Source organism: Meles meles, chromosome 13 (assembly GCF_922984935.1).
Source record: "Meles meles chromosome 13, mMelMel3.1 paternal haplotype, whole genome shotgun sequence".
In the NCBI taxonomy this organism is placed as follows: Eukaryota; Metazoa; Chordata; class Mammalia; order Carnivora; family Mustelidae; genus Meles; species Meles meles.
Window position 1 is genome coordinate 62,181,598 of NC_060078.1, and position 14,299 is coordinate 62,195,896.

Here is a 14,299-nt window from a genome sequence, read left to right on the forward strand (position 1 = left end):
GGGCGGGAGCGCCCAGCACGCCCCGCGCGCCACAGAGCCCCGCTCCATGCGGACCCGCCGGCGGGAGGGCGCCACGCACGTCGCCGCAGCGGCCGTCCCCGCGGGCGGGGACCGAGCCCGCCGCCGAGCCGCCGAGCGCTCGCGCCGGGAGCCCTGACTCTATGGCTCGGGGGGAGCTCGCCGGAGCCTCCGCGCCGCCCACCAGCAGCGGGAACCCGAGCGTCAGCCCGAGGAACGGGGGAGCCCCGGGCGCCGCCGCCGGCCCCGGCCCAGGGGCTCTCCCGCGGCCCCCGTCCCCGCCGCGGGGAATGGCAGGCAGGTAGCGGGCTCGCGCGAGGACCCCCGCGGCGGGAAGGAGCAGCCGAGGACGGCGCGGCCCCGAGAGAGGGAGGAGAGCGGCGGCCCGCCCGCCCCCGGGCGCAGCCCAGTCAGCGCCCTCCCCCGGCGGCGCGCGCCCGCGCGCGCACACACTCGCATACAGTACCTCCGCTCCTGCCCGGCCTCTCCTGCCACCCGCGAGCGCCGAACCCCCTGGGGCCGGATGCCATGGGTAACAACTTCTCCAGTATCCCCTCTCTGCCCCGAGGAAACCCGAGCCGGGCGCCGCGGGGCCACCCCCAAACCCTCAAAGGTAAGGAAGGCTCCGCCGGGCCGGGCGCAGCCTGAGGACTGGGGCGCAGGTGGAGGGGCAGGGAGACGTGGAGCGGTGTAGTAGGGGAGGACGGACAGGTGCCACCTGTTGTTCGTAATTGGAGACTCGAGGTGCTCATCTGGCCCTGGAGGTGGGCTAGGGGTAGGGGGCTGCTGATGCTGATGTTGAAAACCGGGAGGATGGCGTTCGGTGGGGTCTGCGTGCGCAGTTGTCCCTGCCAGCACTGGGAACGTCACTGGAGTTAACTCAGGCCATGATGCTAGGCTAACGTGCAGGCATTGGGAAGGGCATTTGCCCAGTGGGTAGGGGAGTGTGGCAGGATGCTCAGACCGGACAGCTGTGCTTTTCAAGGGCAGCATCTCAGTCTCGTTTTCATCTGCCCAGGGCTGGAGAGGTCATGCTGGAAGCACTAGTTGCATTTCCAATTGGACGATCTTAAAGATCCAGGACTGACTTACAGCAGCCTGGAAGAAGGGGCCAGAGCTGGTGGCCTCTGGAGTTTTCTGCAGCTGTTGATTTTTTTGCATCCACTGACTCAGCTTGCTTTCTGGTTCCTCCACTGGCCAGATGTCCAGTCAGAACCTTAGAAAGGAAAGGCTGGGAGCCTTGAAAGAGAGGAACATTTACCAGGAATGTCTTTGCTGTCTAAATCCCCAGACCAACCCGGCACCCCCCGGGAAGCCCTAGGCCCAGTCCTCAGCCCTTCGGCTTCCAGTGCTGTCTCTGACGTTTGTAAGACACACCTGGGTCCTCCCAGACCCTCAGACCCACAGATTCCCTTCAGAAAGCTGCTTTTCTGTCACCCTTAGAACCAGCTAGCACGTGTCTTGGGCATTCTGATGACTAAGGGACAGGAAGGGAAGTGCTTGGTCTTCCACAAAGAACCACCCACTTCTTCAGCCCCTCGGGTTGTGAGAAGGATAATAGTCATACCCCTTGACAAAGCGTTAAAGTTTACAAAGAACTTTCACAAACGCCTGAGCATTTGGAAACTACTCTGAGTGGTCAGCAAAACTAATCTACCCATTTTACAGTTGAGGAGAACCACTGCTTGTTTTAGGTTCCTGAAGCCAGTGAGAGGCAGAGCTAGGCTGCAGAGCTGTATCTTCTGACTCGGAATTCTGTCCTCTCTTTCGCTGGACAGTTAACTTTCCAGACTGCGAGAGAGGACTAGAGACAGGACCTCCGTTCTGCATTCTAACTCCAAACCTTTCAGAACTCTGCTCTCACTGCATTTGGGAAAATCAGTGGGTTTGTTGTGTCTTTCGGGAAATTAATATGGTGGTACATGTCAATCTTTTAAAAAGAACACATTCATTGGCCTTGTGATCCTCCCTAGAAGAACTGATCCTAGCAAAATGGAGATCCAGGCAAATATTTACGCATCAGGCTAAGATGTTCATGGCAGTGTTATTTATACTAGGAAAATGACCTAAATGCCCTATAATCATGGTATATGCTCTTGGTGGAGTATTTTGCAATCTTTAAAATTTGTATTTTTGAAGAATATTTGATGCCTTGGGAAATGTTCAGTGCAACATAATGGTGGTTGAAAAGAGCAGGATACAAAGTTGTATAGGCTGGGAGATCCAAATTTTGTTAAGAAAATATGAATACAAAAGAAAAAGAAAATTACCAAAAAGTTAACAATGGTTTTTCTTTCAGTAATGGGATCATGTAAGATTTTTTCTTTTCTTTTTTATACGTCACTCTTCTTAAAAATTTCTACAATAAGCAAGTATTTTTTTTTATCATCAGAAAGAAGCTGTAAGTATTAACACGTATAAAGACTATTTCTGAGTATTGGAAACAGACTCCTAATGTTGGGAGAACCAGTGGACATCCTCTTGTTCATTGTCATTCCTCACAAGCGAGAAGAAGGAAGGAAAGCGAGAGTGATTTGCCCACTTACTCAGTGGATCAGGTGGCTAAGTCAGGCTGAACCCTTCAAGGATAGGGTAGCTGGGCCAATGAGTTGACTTGGGGTTTAATTGCTCCCAAACTGTCCCAAGAAGGCAGGCCTGCTCCATCCTTGACCCTAGGGAAGCCCAGAAAAGACTTTGGTAATTGCATACCTTTTTACCTAAAGTGTGGGATTGTGGGGAGGTGAAGTCTCTGTGGCTTGGGTCTTCAGCAAGGGAGGGAAGGGATGGGAAAAGGTCTGGGAGCCTTCCACCTCCCTGCCCCCACCCCAACTTTCTCCTCTGCCTGACTCCCCACCTGTGTGGCCTGGGAAACCCCCTTTGTGCTGCCTCCCTGATTTACAGGGTTGAGTTTCCTCTTCTTGGGGACTACATAGTGGTGAAATTCACCCTCTACCTGTCTTCCTCCTTCTGCCTGTCTCCCTTCAGGCTTGATTTACCAGAATCCACTCTCTTGTCCCTTCCCACACGCCTACAGGAGGTGGCCATGAGAATTTTGATTCTGCTCCTTCCAAGACTGAGATGAAGGATTAGAGTGTGCCCATGATGGCCACCTATGGGTACCCTCTGTCCTTTGCCCAGGTTACACTGATCCTGACTTCTACCCACCCTAATAAAGCCATCAGCTTTATTTTGTGATTGTTTTAGTGTCCATTCCAAATTCCCTTCTAACTGTATCAGCATCGACCTAGTAGTCTTCTCTGATGTATCAGTGGTCATCCAGAATTCCATTCTAATTGTATTGGTGTTGACCTCAATACTGGCTGTGATTCTAAGCCTGTCCACCCAGACTTCTGCTCAGAATCCTTCTGTACTCACCCTGAATCTAGCTCTAATTCATATCAGTGTCTGTCTTAGAAATTTGCTGGGGGTGGGGAACTCTCGATTTTTTCTCTCCTTCTATAATTGCAATCTCTATTGATTTCTCACCATTTTAATTAAAGCATCTGGAAAAGGTCTGGCAAAACACTGGAGATCTAAGATTGGTCTGGCTGTCAGGCCGACATGAAATGAGGCTCGTCCATCACTTTTCAGGTTATAGGCTTTGGTATTCTCCCTGGAGACACACTGACTTCACTGCTGGTGATTCCCACTGGAGTCTGAACAGTGTTGGTCTAGGAGGGTCCAGGGGAGAGATCCAAGGCATACCTCTGAGCTTAGGACCAACAGACAGTTATGAGGAATTGCCATGTGCCTGGACTAGAGGTGAGGTCTTCTGACATCCCTGTATATTCACAGGCTGAAGATCTGTTTTGAAAAGGCAAGGCAGCTTTGAGCTGGTCATGGAGGGACCTGCAGAAACTGGATAGATGACAAGGGGTGCAGCAGGTGTGCTAGGGTATGGGGATGAGAGGGGGAAAGGGACATACAGCAGAGGCTTAGAGGTGGGAATTGGTAACTGTGTGTATATATTCTCAGTGAGGGGCACCGGGTCACTGGGGCAAGGGGCACTTGCTTCATGGAGACAAATACAGAGAATAAAGAACTTTCTCCTTTCCCCGCTCTCTCTGAGTGCCTGTCTGCTTGGTGCTAAGTGTTGAGGGGAAGGTAACTGAAAACCTTGTGGAGGACTATCCAGCCCCAGTGGTCACCTATAGATGAGGATTGGATGGGCCATCTCCAATCATTTTTAAAATGGTAGTGAAATTTACATGAAACCCACCATTTTAACATTTTATTTATTTTTTATTTTGTTTATTTTAGAGAGAGAGATAGAGAGGGAGGGAGAGAGTGGGAAGAAGGGACAGAGGGAGAGAATCCTCAAGCATACTTCCTGCTGAGCATGGATCCCAATGTGGGGGTCAGTCCCATGACCCATGAGATCATGACCTGATTCAAAACCTAGAGTCACACACTTAACCAGCTGAGCCACCTACGTGCTCTCATTTTAACATTTTAAACTGTACAGTCTAGTGACATTTAGTACATTCACAGTGTTGTCCAACCACCACCTCTGTGAAGTTCCTGAATGTTTTCATCGCCTCAAAAGGAAAGCCTGTACCCAGTAAGCAGTCACTCTCCATTACCTCCTCCCCTGAATCCTTGGCAAAGAATGTTGTCCAGGATCACTGACCTAGGAAGTAGTGAAACTGGGACTTCTACACAGAACACCAGAACCCATGGGGAAGAAACTTGGTCTTGAGGAATTTTTGCACATTAGGCTTTCTTTTCCCTGACCCTCTGGGATGGGATGTGCTCACTTCCAAGATATGCACTTTGAGGGTCAGGCATCTGCTCTCAATCACAGAGGTCAACATGGAGGCCAGATAGGCAAGAGCAAGGGGGAGGAAGGGGTGGGGGAAGGAGGGCAGGAGCTGGGCATTGCCCAGGGGATGCCAGGGATGCCTCTATCCTGGTGTGCCAGCTGCCTAGGCCTATTTCTTGGTCTGTGACTCTCCCAAGGGCTAGAGGCTTAGGGGCTGCTTCTCACTGAACTGGTTGCTTTGGCAACCCTGGGCAGGATGCGAGTGGTCTCCTTGGTAACGCCTGGGAAACCTGCCTGTGGGGATAGAGGGAAGTGGACTGGCCAGCGGTCAAGCAGGGTAGCATCGGCAGAGCTGGGCTAAGCTGCTGAGCTCAGAGGCCTTTGGGGAGGGCCACGCTTATGGAATAGCCTGGGTTGCCTGTTGGCCATTGCCCAGGAAGTCAGAGTCCAGAGGCCCAGGGGAGCTGGGGGCTGGCCTGGCGACCCCAAAGGTTCCAATGCCCAGGAAGTGGGAGGAGATGGGGTTGAGAGTGGGAAGGGGGGAAGAATATAGCTTCTGGATGACAGATCCAGCTACAGGGTTTATTAAAAGATGCTTATCAGAGGTCATTACCCAGATCCTGCTGTTTTGGGAAATGAGCAGGTGCTGATGCCTGTGGGGGAGCAGGCGGAGAGAAAAGAAGGTCTAGGAGAGGAGGGAAGGAAATAGATAAGAGTCACTGGCAGGCAGGTGGGAGGCCTTGGCTTTCTCTCTGCTCTAACTGCAAAGAGGGCTTAGGGCTGGGCTCTGGAACTGAGATTCTCCTAGGGTAAGAGTTGGTGTTCCAGGGACGCTCTGATGGGAAGGGCTCATTCTGTTGTTTAACCAATGCATACTAAGCATCGATGAAGGGCCAGACACTCTCACAGGCGTGAGAATACAGTGGTATGCAAACTAGATGAGGGTTTGCTGCTGTGGCTGCCAGGAAGCTTCCCCTCCAATGGAGAGGCAGATGGGAGGAAAAATGACAAATGCACAAAAATAAATCGGAATACGATAATAAGTATGAACATGCTGTGTGCTGGAGCCTCTTTACACCTATTACCTCATTTATTTTTTTAAAAAAGATTTTATTTATTATTTTAAAGAGAAAGAGCATGTGCTCACGCAAGTGGGGGAAGGGGTAGAGGTGGAGGGAGACAGAGAATCCCAAGCGGACTCCACACTGAGCGTGGAGCTGGGTGCAGGGCCCGATCCCATGACCCTAAGATCATAACCTGAGCCGAAATCAAGAGTTGGCTGCTCAACCAACTAGCCACTCAGGCACCCCTTATCGTGTGTAATTTTTTAAAACCACCTTGTGAAGTAAGTATGATTATTAACCCCATTTATGGATGGATAAACCGAAGCTTAGTGTTTAAGCAACTTGCTCAAGGTCAAATGGCTGATACGAGGTGGCGCTGGGATTCTGGGCAAAATCCTTCTGATTTTGGAGCTACTGCTCTTTCTCTTTTCGATACAGGCACACTTGGGAGATATTGTGGGTTGTGTGCTGATCTCTGCAGTAAAGCGAATATTACAATAAAGCGAGTCAAATGAATTTTCTGGTTTCCTAGTGCATATGAAAGTTGTGTTTACACTATACTGTAGTTTCTTAAGTATGCAGTAGCACTCTGTCTAAAAAAACAGTATATAACTTAATTAAAACTACTTTATTGCTAAAAAATGCTAACTATCACCTGAGCTTTCGGTCAGTTGTGCTCCTGCTGGTGGAGGGTCTTGCCTTGATGTTGATGGCTGCTGACTGTTCAGGGTGCTGGCTGCTGAAGGTTGGGGTGATTGTGGCAGTTTCTTTCTTTCTTTTTTTTTTTTTTAAGATTTTGTTTATTTCAGAGAGAGCCTGAGTTGGGGGAGGAACAGAGGGAGAGAATTTTCAGTCAGATTCCTTGCTGAGCATGGAGCCGGACACAGGGCTTGATCCCATGACCTGGAAGATCATGACCTGAAACCAAGAGTCAGACGCTTGACCAACTGAGCCAGCCAGAAGCCCCTGTGGCAGGTTCTTAAAATAAGACGACGAAGTTTGCTGCATCAATTAACTCTTCCTTTCACGAATGATTTCTCTATAACATGCAATGCTCTTTGATAGCATTTTAAGCACAGGAGAACGTTTTTCAAAATGGGAGTCAATCCTCTTGAACCCTGCCGCTGCTTTATTCACTAAGTTTATGTAATATTCTAAATCCTTTGTTGTCCTTTCAACAATCTCCGCAGCATCTCAAGAAACCACTTGGTTCGTCCAAAAGAAGCGGCTTCTCATCTGTTAAAGTTTTATCACAAGATGGCGGCCATTCAGCCCCATCTTCAGGCTCCACTTCTAATTCTAGTTTTCTTGCTTTTCCACCCCATCTGCACTTACGTCCTCCACTGAAGTCTTGAACTTCTCAGAGGCATCCATGACGGCTGGCATCAGCTTGTTCCAAACTCCTGTTAATGCTGACATTTTGACCGCTTTCCATGAATCACAAATGTTCTTAGTGGCATCTAGGATGGTGAATCCTTTCCAGAAGGTTTTCTGTTGACTTTGCCCAGATCCATCAGAGGAATCACTATCCAAGGCAGTTATAGCCTTATGAAATGCATTTCTTAAATAATAAGACTTGAAAGTCAAGATGACTCTGATCCATGGGCTGCAGAATGGAGGTAATGTCAGCAGGCATGAAAACAACATGAATCTCACTGTCTGTCTCTGTCAGAGCTCTACAGTGACCAGGTGCATTGTCAACAAACAGTAATATTTTGAAAGGAATCTTTTTTTCTGAGCCATAGTTCTCAGCAGTGGACCTAAAATATTCAGTAAACCATGTGGTAAACAGACGTGCTGTCATCCAGGCTTTGTTGTTCCTTTTATAGCGCATGGGCAGAATAGATTTAGTGTAACTCCTAAGGGCCCTAGGATTTTCAGAATGGTCAAAGAGCATTGGCTTCAACTTGAAGTCTCCAGCTGCATTAGTCCCTAACAAGAGAGTCAGCCTGTCCTTTGGAGCTTTGAAACCCAGCACTGACTTCTCCTCTCTAGCTATGCAAGTCCTAGATGGCATCTTCTCTAATAGAAGGTTGTTTCGTCCACATAGAAAATCTGCTGTTGAGTGCAGCCACCTTCGAGAATGATCTTAGCTGGATCTTCTGGATGCCTCGTTGAGGCTTCTACAGTAGCTCCTGCTGCTTTCCTTTGCACGTTTATGCTGTGGCGACGGCTTCTCTCCTCAAGCCTCACGAACCCATCTCTGCTAGCTTCAAGCTTTTCTTCTCCAGCTTTCTCACCTGCCTCAGCCTTCCCAGAACTGAAGAGTCAGGGTCTTGCTCTGGCTGAGGCTTCGGCTTAAGAACATGTTGTGGTTGGTTTGATCTTCTGTTCAGACCACCAAAGCTTTCTCCGTATCCACCATCAGACTGTTCCCGCTCTCGTATCATCCATGTGTTCACTGGAGGAGCACTTGTAATTTCCTTCAGGACCTTTTCTTTTGCATTCACAGCTTGGCTGTTTGGCACAAGAGTCCTCGCTTTCCCTATCTCCCACCTTCCTCACCAAGCTTAATCACTGTTAACTTTTGATTTAAAGTGAGAAGTGCAAGGCTCTTAACTTGTGCTTGAACACTTAGAGGCCGATGCAGGGTCGCCAACTGGCCTAACTTACCTATTGTTGTTGGTCGAACAGGCAGAACACATACAACGTTTACCGGTTAAGTTTGCTGCCTCATAGGGGCATGGTTTGTGGCAGCCCTGAACAATAACCGATCAGTAATTGATCACAGATCACCATAATAAATATAAAAAGAATGCAAAAGTTTGAAATATTGCAAGAATTACCAAAATGTGACCCAGAGACATGAAGTGAGCAAATACTGTTGGAAAACAGTGCCAGTGGACTTGCTGGATTCAGGGTTGCCACAAATCTCAATTTGCAAAACAAACAAACAAACAAAACCCCCCTAACCTCAGTATCTGTAAAGTGCAGTGAAGTACCATAAAATGAGGTATGCCTGTAACCTCTTTATTTAGAACAGTTTTAGATTTACAGGATTATTGCAAAATAGTATGGGGAGTTTCCAGATACCCCATGTCCAGTTTCCCCATTATTAACATTTTGGTATGGAAAATTTGTGACAAATAGTGAGCCAATATCCACACACTGTTATTAACTACTGTCTATACTTTATTCAGATTTCCTTCGTTTTTCCCAGTGTTCTTTTTCTGTGCCACGATCCCAACCAGGATACCACATTATATTTTTAGGGCCCAGCTTATATACGTAGTTGTCATGTTTTCTTAGACTCCTCTTGGTTTTGACAATTTCTTATGCTTTTGTTGTTTTTGGTGACCTTGACAGTTTTGAGGAGAACTGGTTAAGTGTCTAGTGGACTGCCCCTCTCCTGGGATTTCTCTGATGTTCTTCTCGTGATTAGATTGCTGTAAAGGTTTTGGAGAGCGAGACCATAGAGGTGAATTGCCATTTCCATCACATATCAACAGTAAATGCAATCAACATGATTTATTCCTGGTGATGTTGACCTTGATCACTTGGTTGAGGTAGTGCTTGTCTGATTTCTTCATTATAAAGTTAAAGTTATACTTTTCTCCCCCTTTCCATATTGCACTGTTGGAAAGAAAGTCCCCATGCACAGTCCTCACTTAAGGGATGGGAGTTACACTCCACTTCCCTGAGGCCCAAGCACTATTTCATTCTGCCAACTGTTTCTTTAGTTGACAGGATCAGTTACATTTGGATAAGGGAGGTGAAAGAGAAGACTGTGGAGCCACGGGGGTGCACTTGACCTGGTTCTGGGGTCTGGGAGGTTTCTATAGGGAAGTGATCTGAGGATGAGTCGGGGTGGGTTTTATGTTCCCAGAGGGGTGCTCCTGGCCTGTTGGGTGTGGAACTATTCATTTGGCACTCCTGACCCCTGCCTGTTCAATGCCACTGGCCACCTTGTGGTCATTGTGACATTAAAGAAAAAAAGAAAGAAAGAAAGAAAGAAAAAGAAAAGAAAAGAAAAAAAGCTTTCCCAGGTTTTCTTTTCATTTTTCTTCTAATTCCCGTGTAGTTAACATAGTGTTACATTAGTTTCAGGCGTATGATATAATGATTCGACAATTCTATAATTACTTGGTGCTCGTCAAGATAAGTGTACTCTTAATCCCTTCCCCCACCTCCCCTCTGGTAACCATCTGTTTGTTCTCTCAAGAGCGCCCATATTTAAAAGAAAGAAAGAAAGAATGAATGATCTCCCATATTTTTGAAAAGCTCTCCAAAGGAGGCAGTGCCAGCCCTAACTGAGAGCATGGACCAGGGTGTGGAGAGCAGCAGGGCCGGCTGTTCCCGGCAGGGAGCCTGGCATAAGCCCCCATGCTTGAGGGCAGAGTTTAGAGTTGGCTCCTGTTAACTGTGGAGGGGGTGGGGAGTGATCCCAGGCTGATGTCATTCTGACCCCCTGGGCCAAGGAACTTTCAGCAGCAAATCATTAAGAGACCACTGCCTTGTCTCTCTCCTGTGGTCACAGAGACTGCCTGTGCAAGGCTGGGACAGCCGCAGGAGAGGGGATCTTTTCTGGGATGCAGGAAAGGGCAAGGGAGGTATGTCTGCTGGCTTATCTGTGTGGCCTTCTTTGCCTCCGTTGCCCCGGAATGCCAGCCTGGCTGCTGGGGAGGCTGGGGAGGGGACAACGACAAGGGAGGTGGTGTTGTCTTACGATAAGGGTGGGGACAGGTCCACATGCTCCTGGCTTTCACCTTTGTTTCCCCCCGCCCAAGTGGCTCGCCCTGGTTTCCACCCAGAATCCACTGAAAGGCAGATCTGCTCCAGGGCATGGGTCAGCCTAGAGTGTGTCTGGCCCAGGGAGGGTGTCCATCCAGGTGCCTCTGAGAGAGAGCAGAGGAGCCACTTAGCCTCGATCAGTGTGAATAAAACCGCAGGGGGCCTCCAGGTGACCTACTTGGTGTATTGGTGCCCTCTTGGCGCCCGACATGGTGTTTGGTATGGAGAACGGAGACGTGAATACTGGGCTTTGGGGCTGCCCTTGAGGTGCTCACAGCCCAGCCTTCTTTAATTCAGACATGTGTGTGTGTTCCCTTGAGTGCTGCATCCCACCCAAGCTTTGAGGTCTTAGAGCCGGGAGGGGAGTCAGGTGAGCAGGGCAGGACTGGCTCTGGGCTCTTAACTCATCTCTACCACCTGGGAAACCATCCATAATTGATATTGCCTCTGCCTGTCACAGGTGGCTCCTGCAGAGTGGGCAGACTCAGGGTGCTGACATCTGCGGGGTGACGTGCACCTGGCTTCTGGCCCCCGAGCCAGGGGCCTTGAGTCCTGATCTAGCCAGGCTTTCTCAGGTGGCTCCTGGCTTTCAGCGTTCACACACAAACCATGAAAGGTGGCCATAAATCAGCCCGGACAGGCCAAGGTTGCTCTGGTTTTCCCAGAGTGAGATCAAAGCCCCAGACCCTCACCCTGGGGCTTGGTACCTATTAAATTATTAAACTGTCAAGGAAGGGGAGAGCAGGAGGTACTGGATGGATGGCCATATAGTAAAACAGAATGCGGAAGAATGGGCTGAGAAATGAAGCCACAGGCGGTGTGTATCTCTCTGCAAGACAAAGATTTCAAGACAAGGATTCCAAAGGAATCCTTTGGTGGTTTTACTTTAAATTTTTTGAGGAAGCTCCATAGTGTTTTCCAGAATTGCTGTACAATTTGCATTCTTACCAACAGTGTACAAGAGGTCTCTTTTCTGCCTGTCCTCCTGTTATCTGTCTTTTTGATAAGAAACATCCGAACAGGTGTGAGGTGGTATCTCCTTGTGGTTTTGATTTGCATTTCCCTGACGACTAGTGATGTTGAACACCTTTTCATGTACCTCTCGGCCATTTGTATGTCTTCTTTGGAAAAATGACTCTTCAGGTCCTTTGTCCATTTTTAAATTGAGTTACTGTTATTATTTCCTTGCTTTTGAGTTGAAGAGTTCAGTATGTATTTTGGAGGTTAACCCCTTATCAGACATATGGTTTGCAATATTTCCTCCCAGTCCTTAGGTGGCCTTTTTATTTTGTTGATTGTTTCCTTTGTTGTGCAGAAACTTTTTTGTTTGATATAGTCTTACTTGTTTTTTTTTTTTCTTTTATTGCCTGTGCTTTTGGGATCCTACCCAAAAAATCATTGTCAAGGCCAGTGTCAAGTTTTTTCCCATGTTTTCTTCCAGGAGTTCATAGTTTCAGGTCTTATGTTTAAGTCTTCAATCCATTTTAGGTTGATTTTTGTATATGATGTAAGGGAAAGGCCTTTTAATTATTTTAAGTGAGTTTAATTATTTTGTTTGTTGATACTCAGTTTTCCCAACACTACTTATTCTTTCCCCATTGTGTGTTCTTGGCATCTTTGTTGAAAATTCGTTAACTGTATATGCATAGGTTTATTTCTGCATTATTTTATCCTATTAATCTATATATCTGCCAGTTGGCACTTATGCCAATACCATACTATTGTGACTACAATAGCTTTGTATTATAGTTTGAAATCAGGAAGTCCTATGCCTCCGCCTTTGTTCTTCTCACTCACAATTTAGCTATTCAGCATCTTTTGTGGTTCTTTTTTTTTTTTTAAGATTTTATGATTTTATTTATTTGACAGACAGAGGTCACAAGTATGCAGAGAGGCAGGCAGAGAGAGAGGAGGAAGTAGGTTCCCTGCTGAGTAGAGCACCTGATGTAGGGCTCGATCCCAGGACCCTGAGATGATGACCTGAGCCAGAAGCAGAGGCTTAACCCACTGAGCCATCCCGGTGCCCCTGTTTTGTTGTTCTATACAAATTTTGAGATCGTAAGCTTCCATTTTTATAAAAAGTGCTTTGGAATTTTGATAGGAATTGCCTTCAATCTGTAGATTTCTTTGTGTGTTATGGACATTTTAATGATATTAATTATTTCAAATCACGAATATGGGATATCTTGGTGCTTATTTGTATCTTCTTCAGTTTCTTTCATCCATGTTTTATATTTTTCGGTATATAGATCTTTCACTTCCCTGGTTAAATTTATCCCTAAGTATTTTATTATTTTTGATGTTACTGTAAATAGATTTATTTTCTTCCTTTTTGGATAGTTTGTTGTTAGTGTATAGAAACACAGTGGACTTTTGTATGCTGATGTCATCTTCTGCAACTTTACTGAATTTATCAATCTAACAGTTTTTTGGTGGAGTCTTGAGATTTTTCAATATATAAGATAATGTTATCTGCAAATAGAGATGGTTCTACTTCTTCCTTTCTGTTTTGGATGACTTTCATTATTTATTTCTTTATTTTCTTATCTAAGTGCCCTGGTTAGGACTTCCGGCACTGTTAAACATTTTAAAGTAGGCTCCACTCCCAGCATGGAGTCCAGCTTGGGGCTTGAACTCATGATCCTGAAATCAAGAGTCAGATGCTCACCTGACTGAGCCACCCAAGTGTCCCTCTGGCACTGTTTAAATACAGGTGGCAGGAGTGGGCCCCTTCGTCTTGTTCTTGATCTTAAAGGAAAAACTTTCAGCTTTTCACTGTTGAGTAAGAGTTAGCTGTGATAATTTGTTGAGCGTGGTGGAAAGATGTTGATTTTGTAAACTGCTCTTTATGTGTCTGTTGAAATGATCACATGATATTTTATCTTTTATTTTGTTAATATGGTATATAATATTTATTAATTTACATATGTTGTACCATTCTTGCATCCTAGGGATAAATCCCACTTGATCATGGTGTAAGATCAGACATCAGTGTGCTAATATTTTGCTGAGGATTTTTGCATCTATGTTCGTAGGGATATTGGCCTATAGTTTTCTTTTATTGTAGCATTCTTTTCTGATCTTGGTATTAGGGTAATGATGGCCTCATAAAATGACTGGATGGAATGGTTCCTTCCTCTGCATTTTTTTTTTTTTTTTGAGAGAGTTTGAGAGGATTGACGTTAATTTTTGTGTAAGTGTTTGATAGAATTCACCAGTGAAGCTGTGTGGTCCTGGACTTTTCTTTATTGGGAGATTAAAGAATACTTTACCCAGCAAAGCCATCCTTTGGAATCAAATGAGAGATATAGACATTCCCAGACAAAAAAAGCTGTAGTAGTTCACAGCCTCTAAACTTGCCTTATAAGAAATGCTAAAGGAGTTCTTCAAGTTGAAAAGAAAGGACACTAACTAGTAACATATAATATATGAAAGTATAAAATTCCCTGGTAAATGTAAATGTATGGCCAGATTCAGGATATTCCAATATCCTAATAATGGTATATAAATCACTTACGACTCTAGTATAAAGGTTAAAGGACAAAAGAATTTTAAAAAGCTATAATTGCATAATTGGCTACTGGATATACAATATAAAAAGATGTAAATTGTGACATCAGAAACATAAAATGGGGGCGCCTGGGTGGCTCAGTTGTTAAGTGTCTGCCTTCGGCTCTGGTCATGATCTCTGGGTCCTGGGATTGAGCCCCACTTTGGGCTCCCC

At 46.4% G+C, this 14,299-nt stretch overlaps 1 protein-coding gene across 1 annotated transcript in view; it reads left to right on the forward strand.

The window, feature by feature from the left end:
- The window catches only part of NEURL1 (neuralized E3 ubiquitin protein ligase 1), an 81,325-nt gene continuing 67,026 nt past the window's right edge, over nt 1–14,299 (forward strand). Inside the window, exon 1 of the mRNA XM_046027614.1 lies at nt 1–631. Within this exon, the coding sequence (XP_045883570.1) occupies nt 547–631 (85 nt within the window). The 5' untranslated portion in view covers nt 1–546. The remainder of the gene's footprint in view (nt 632–14,299) is intronic.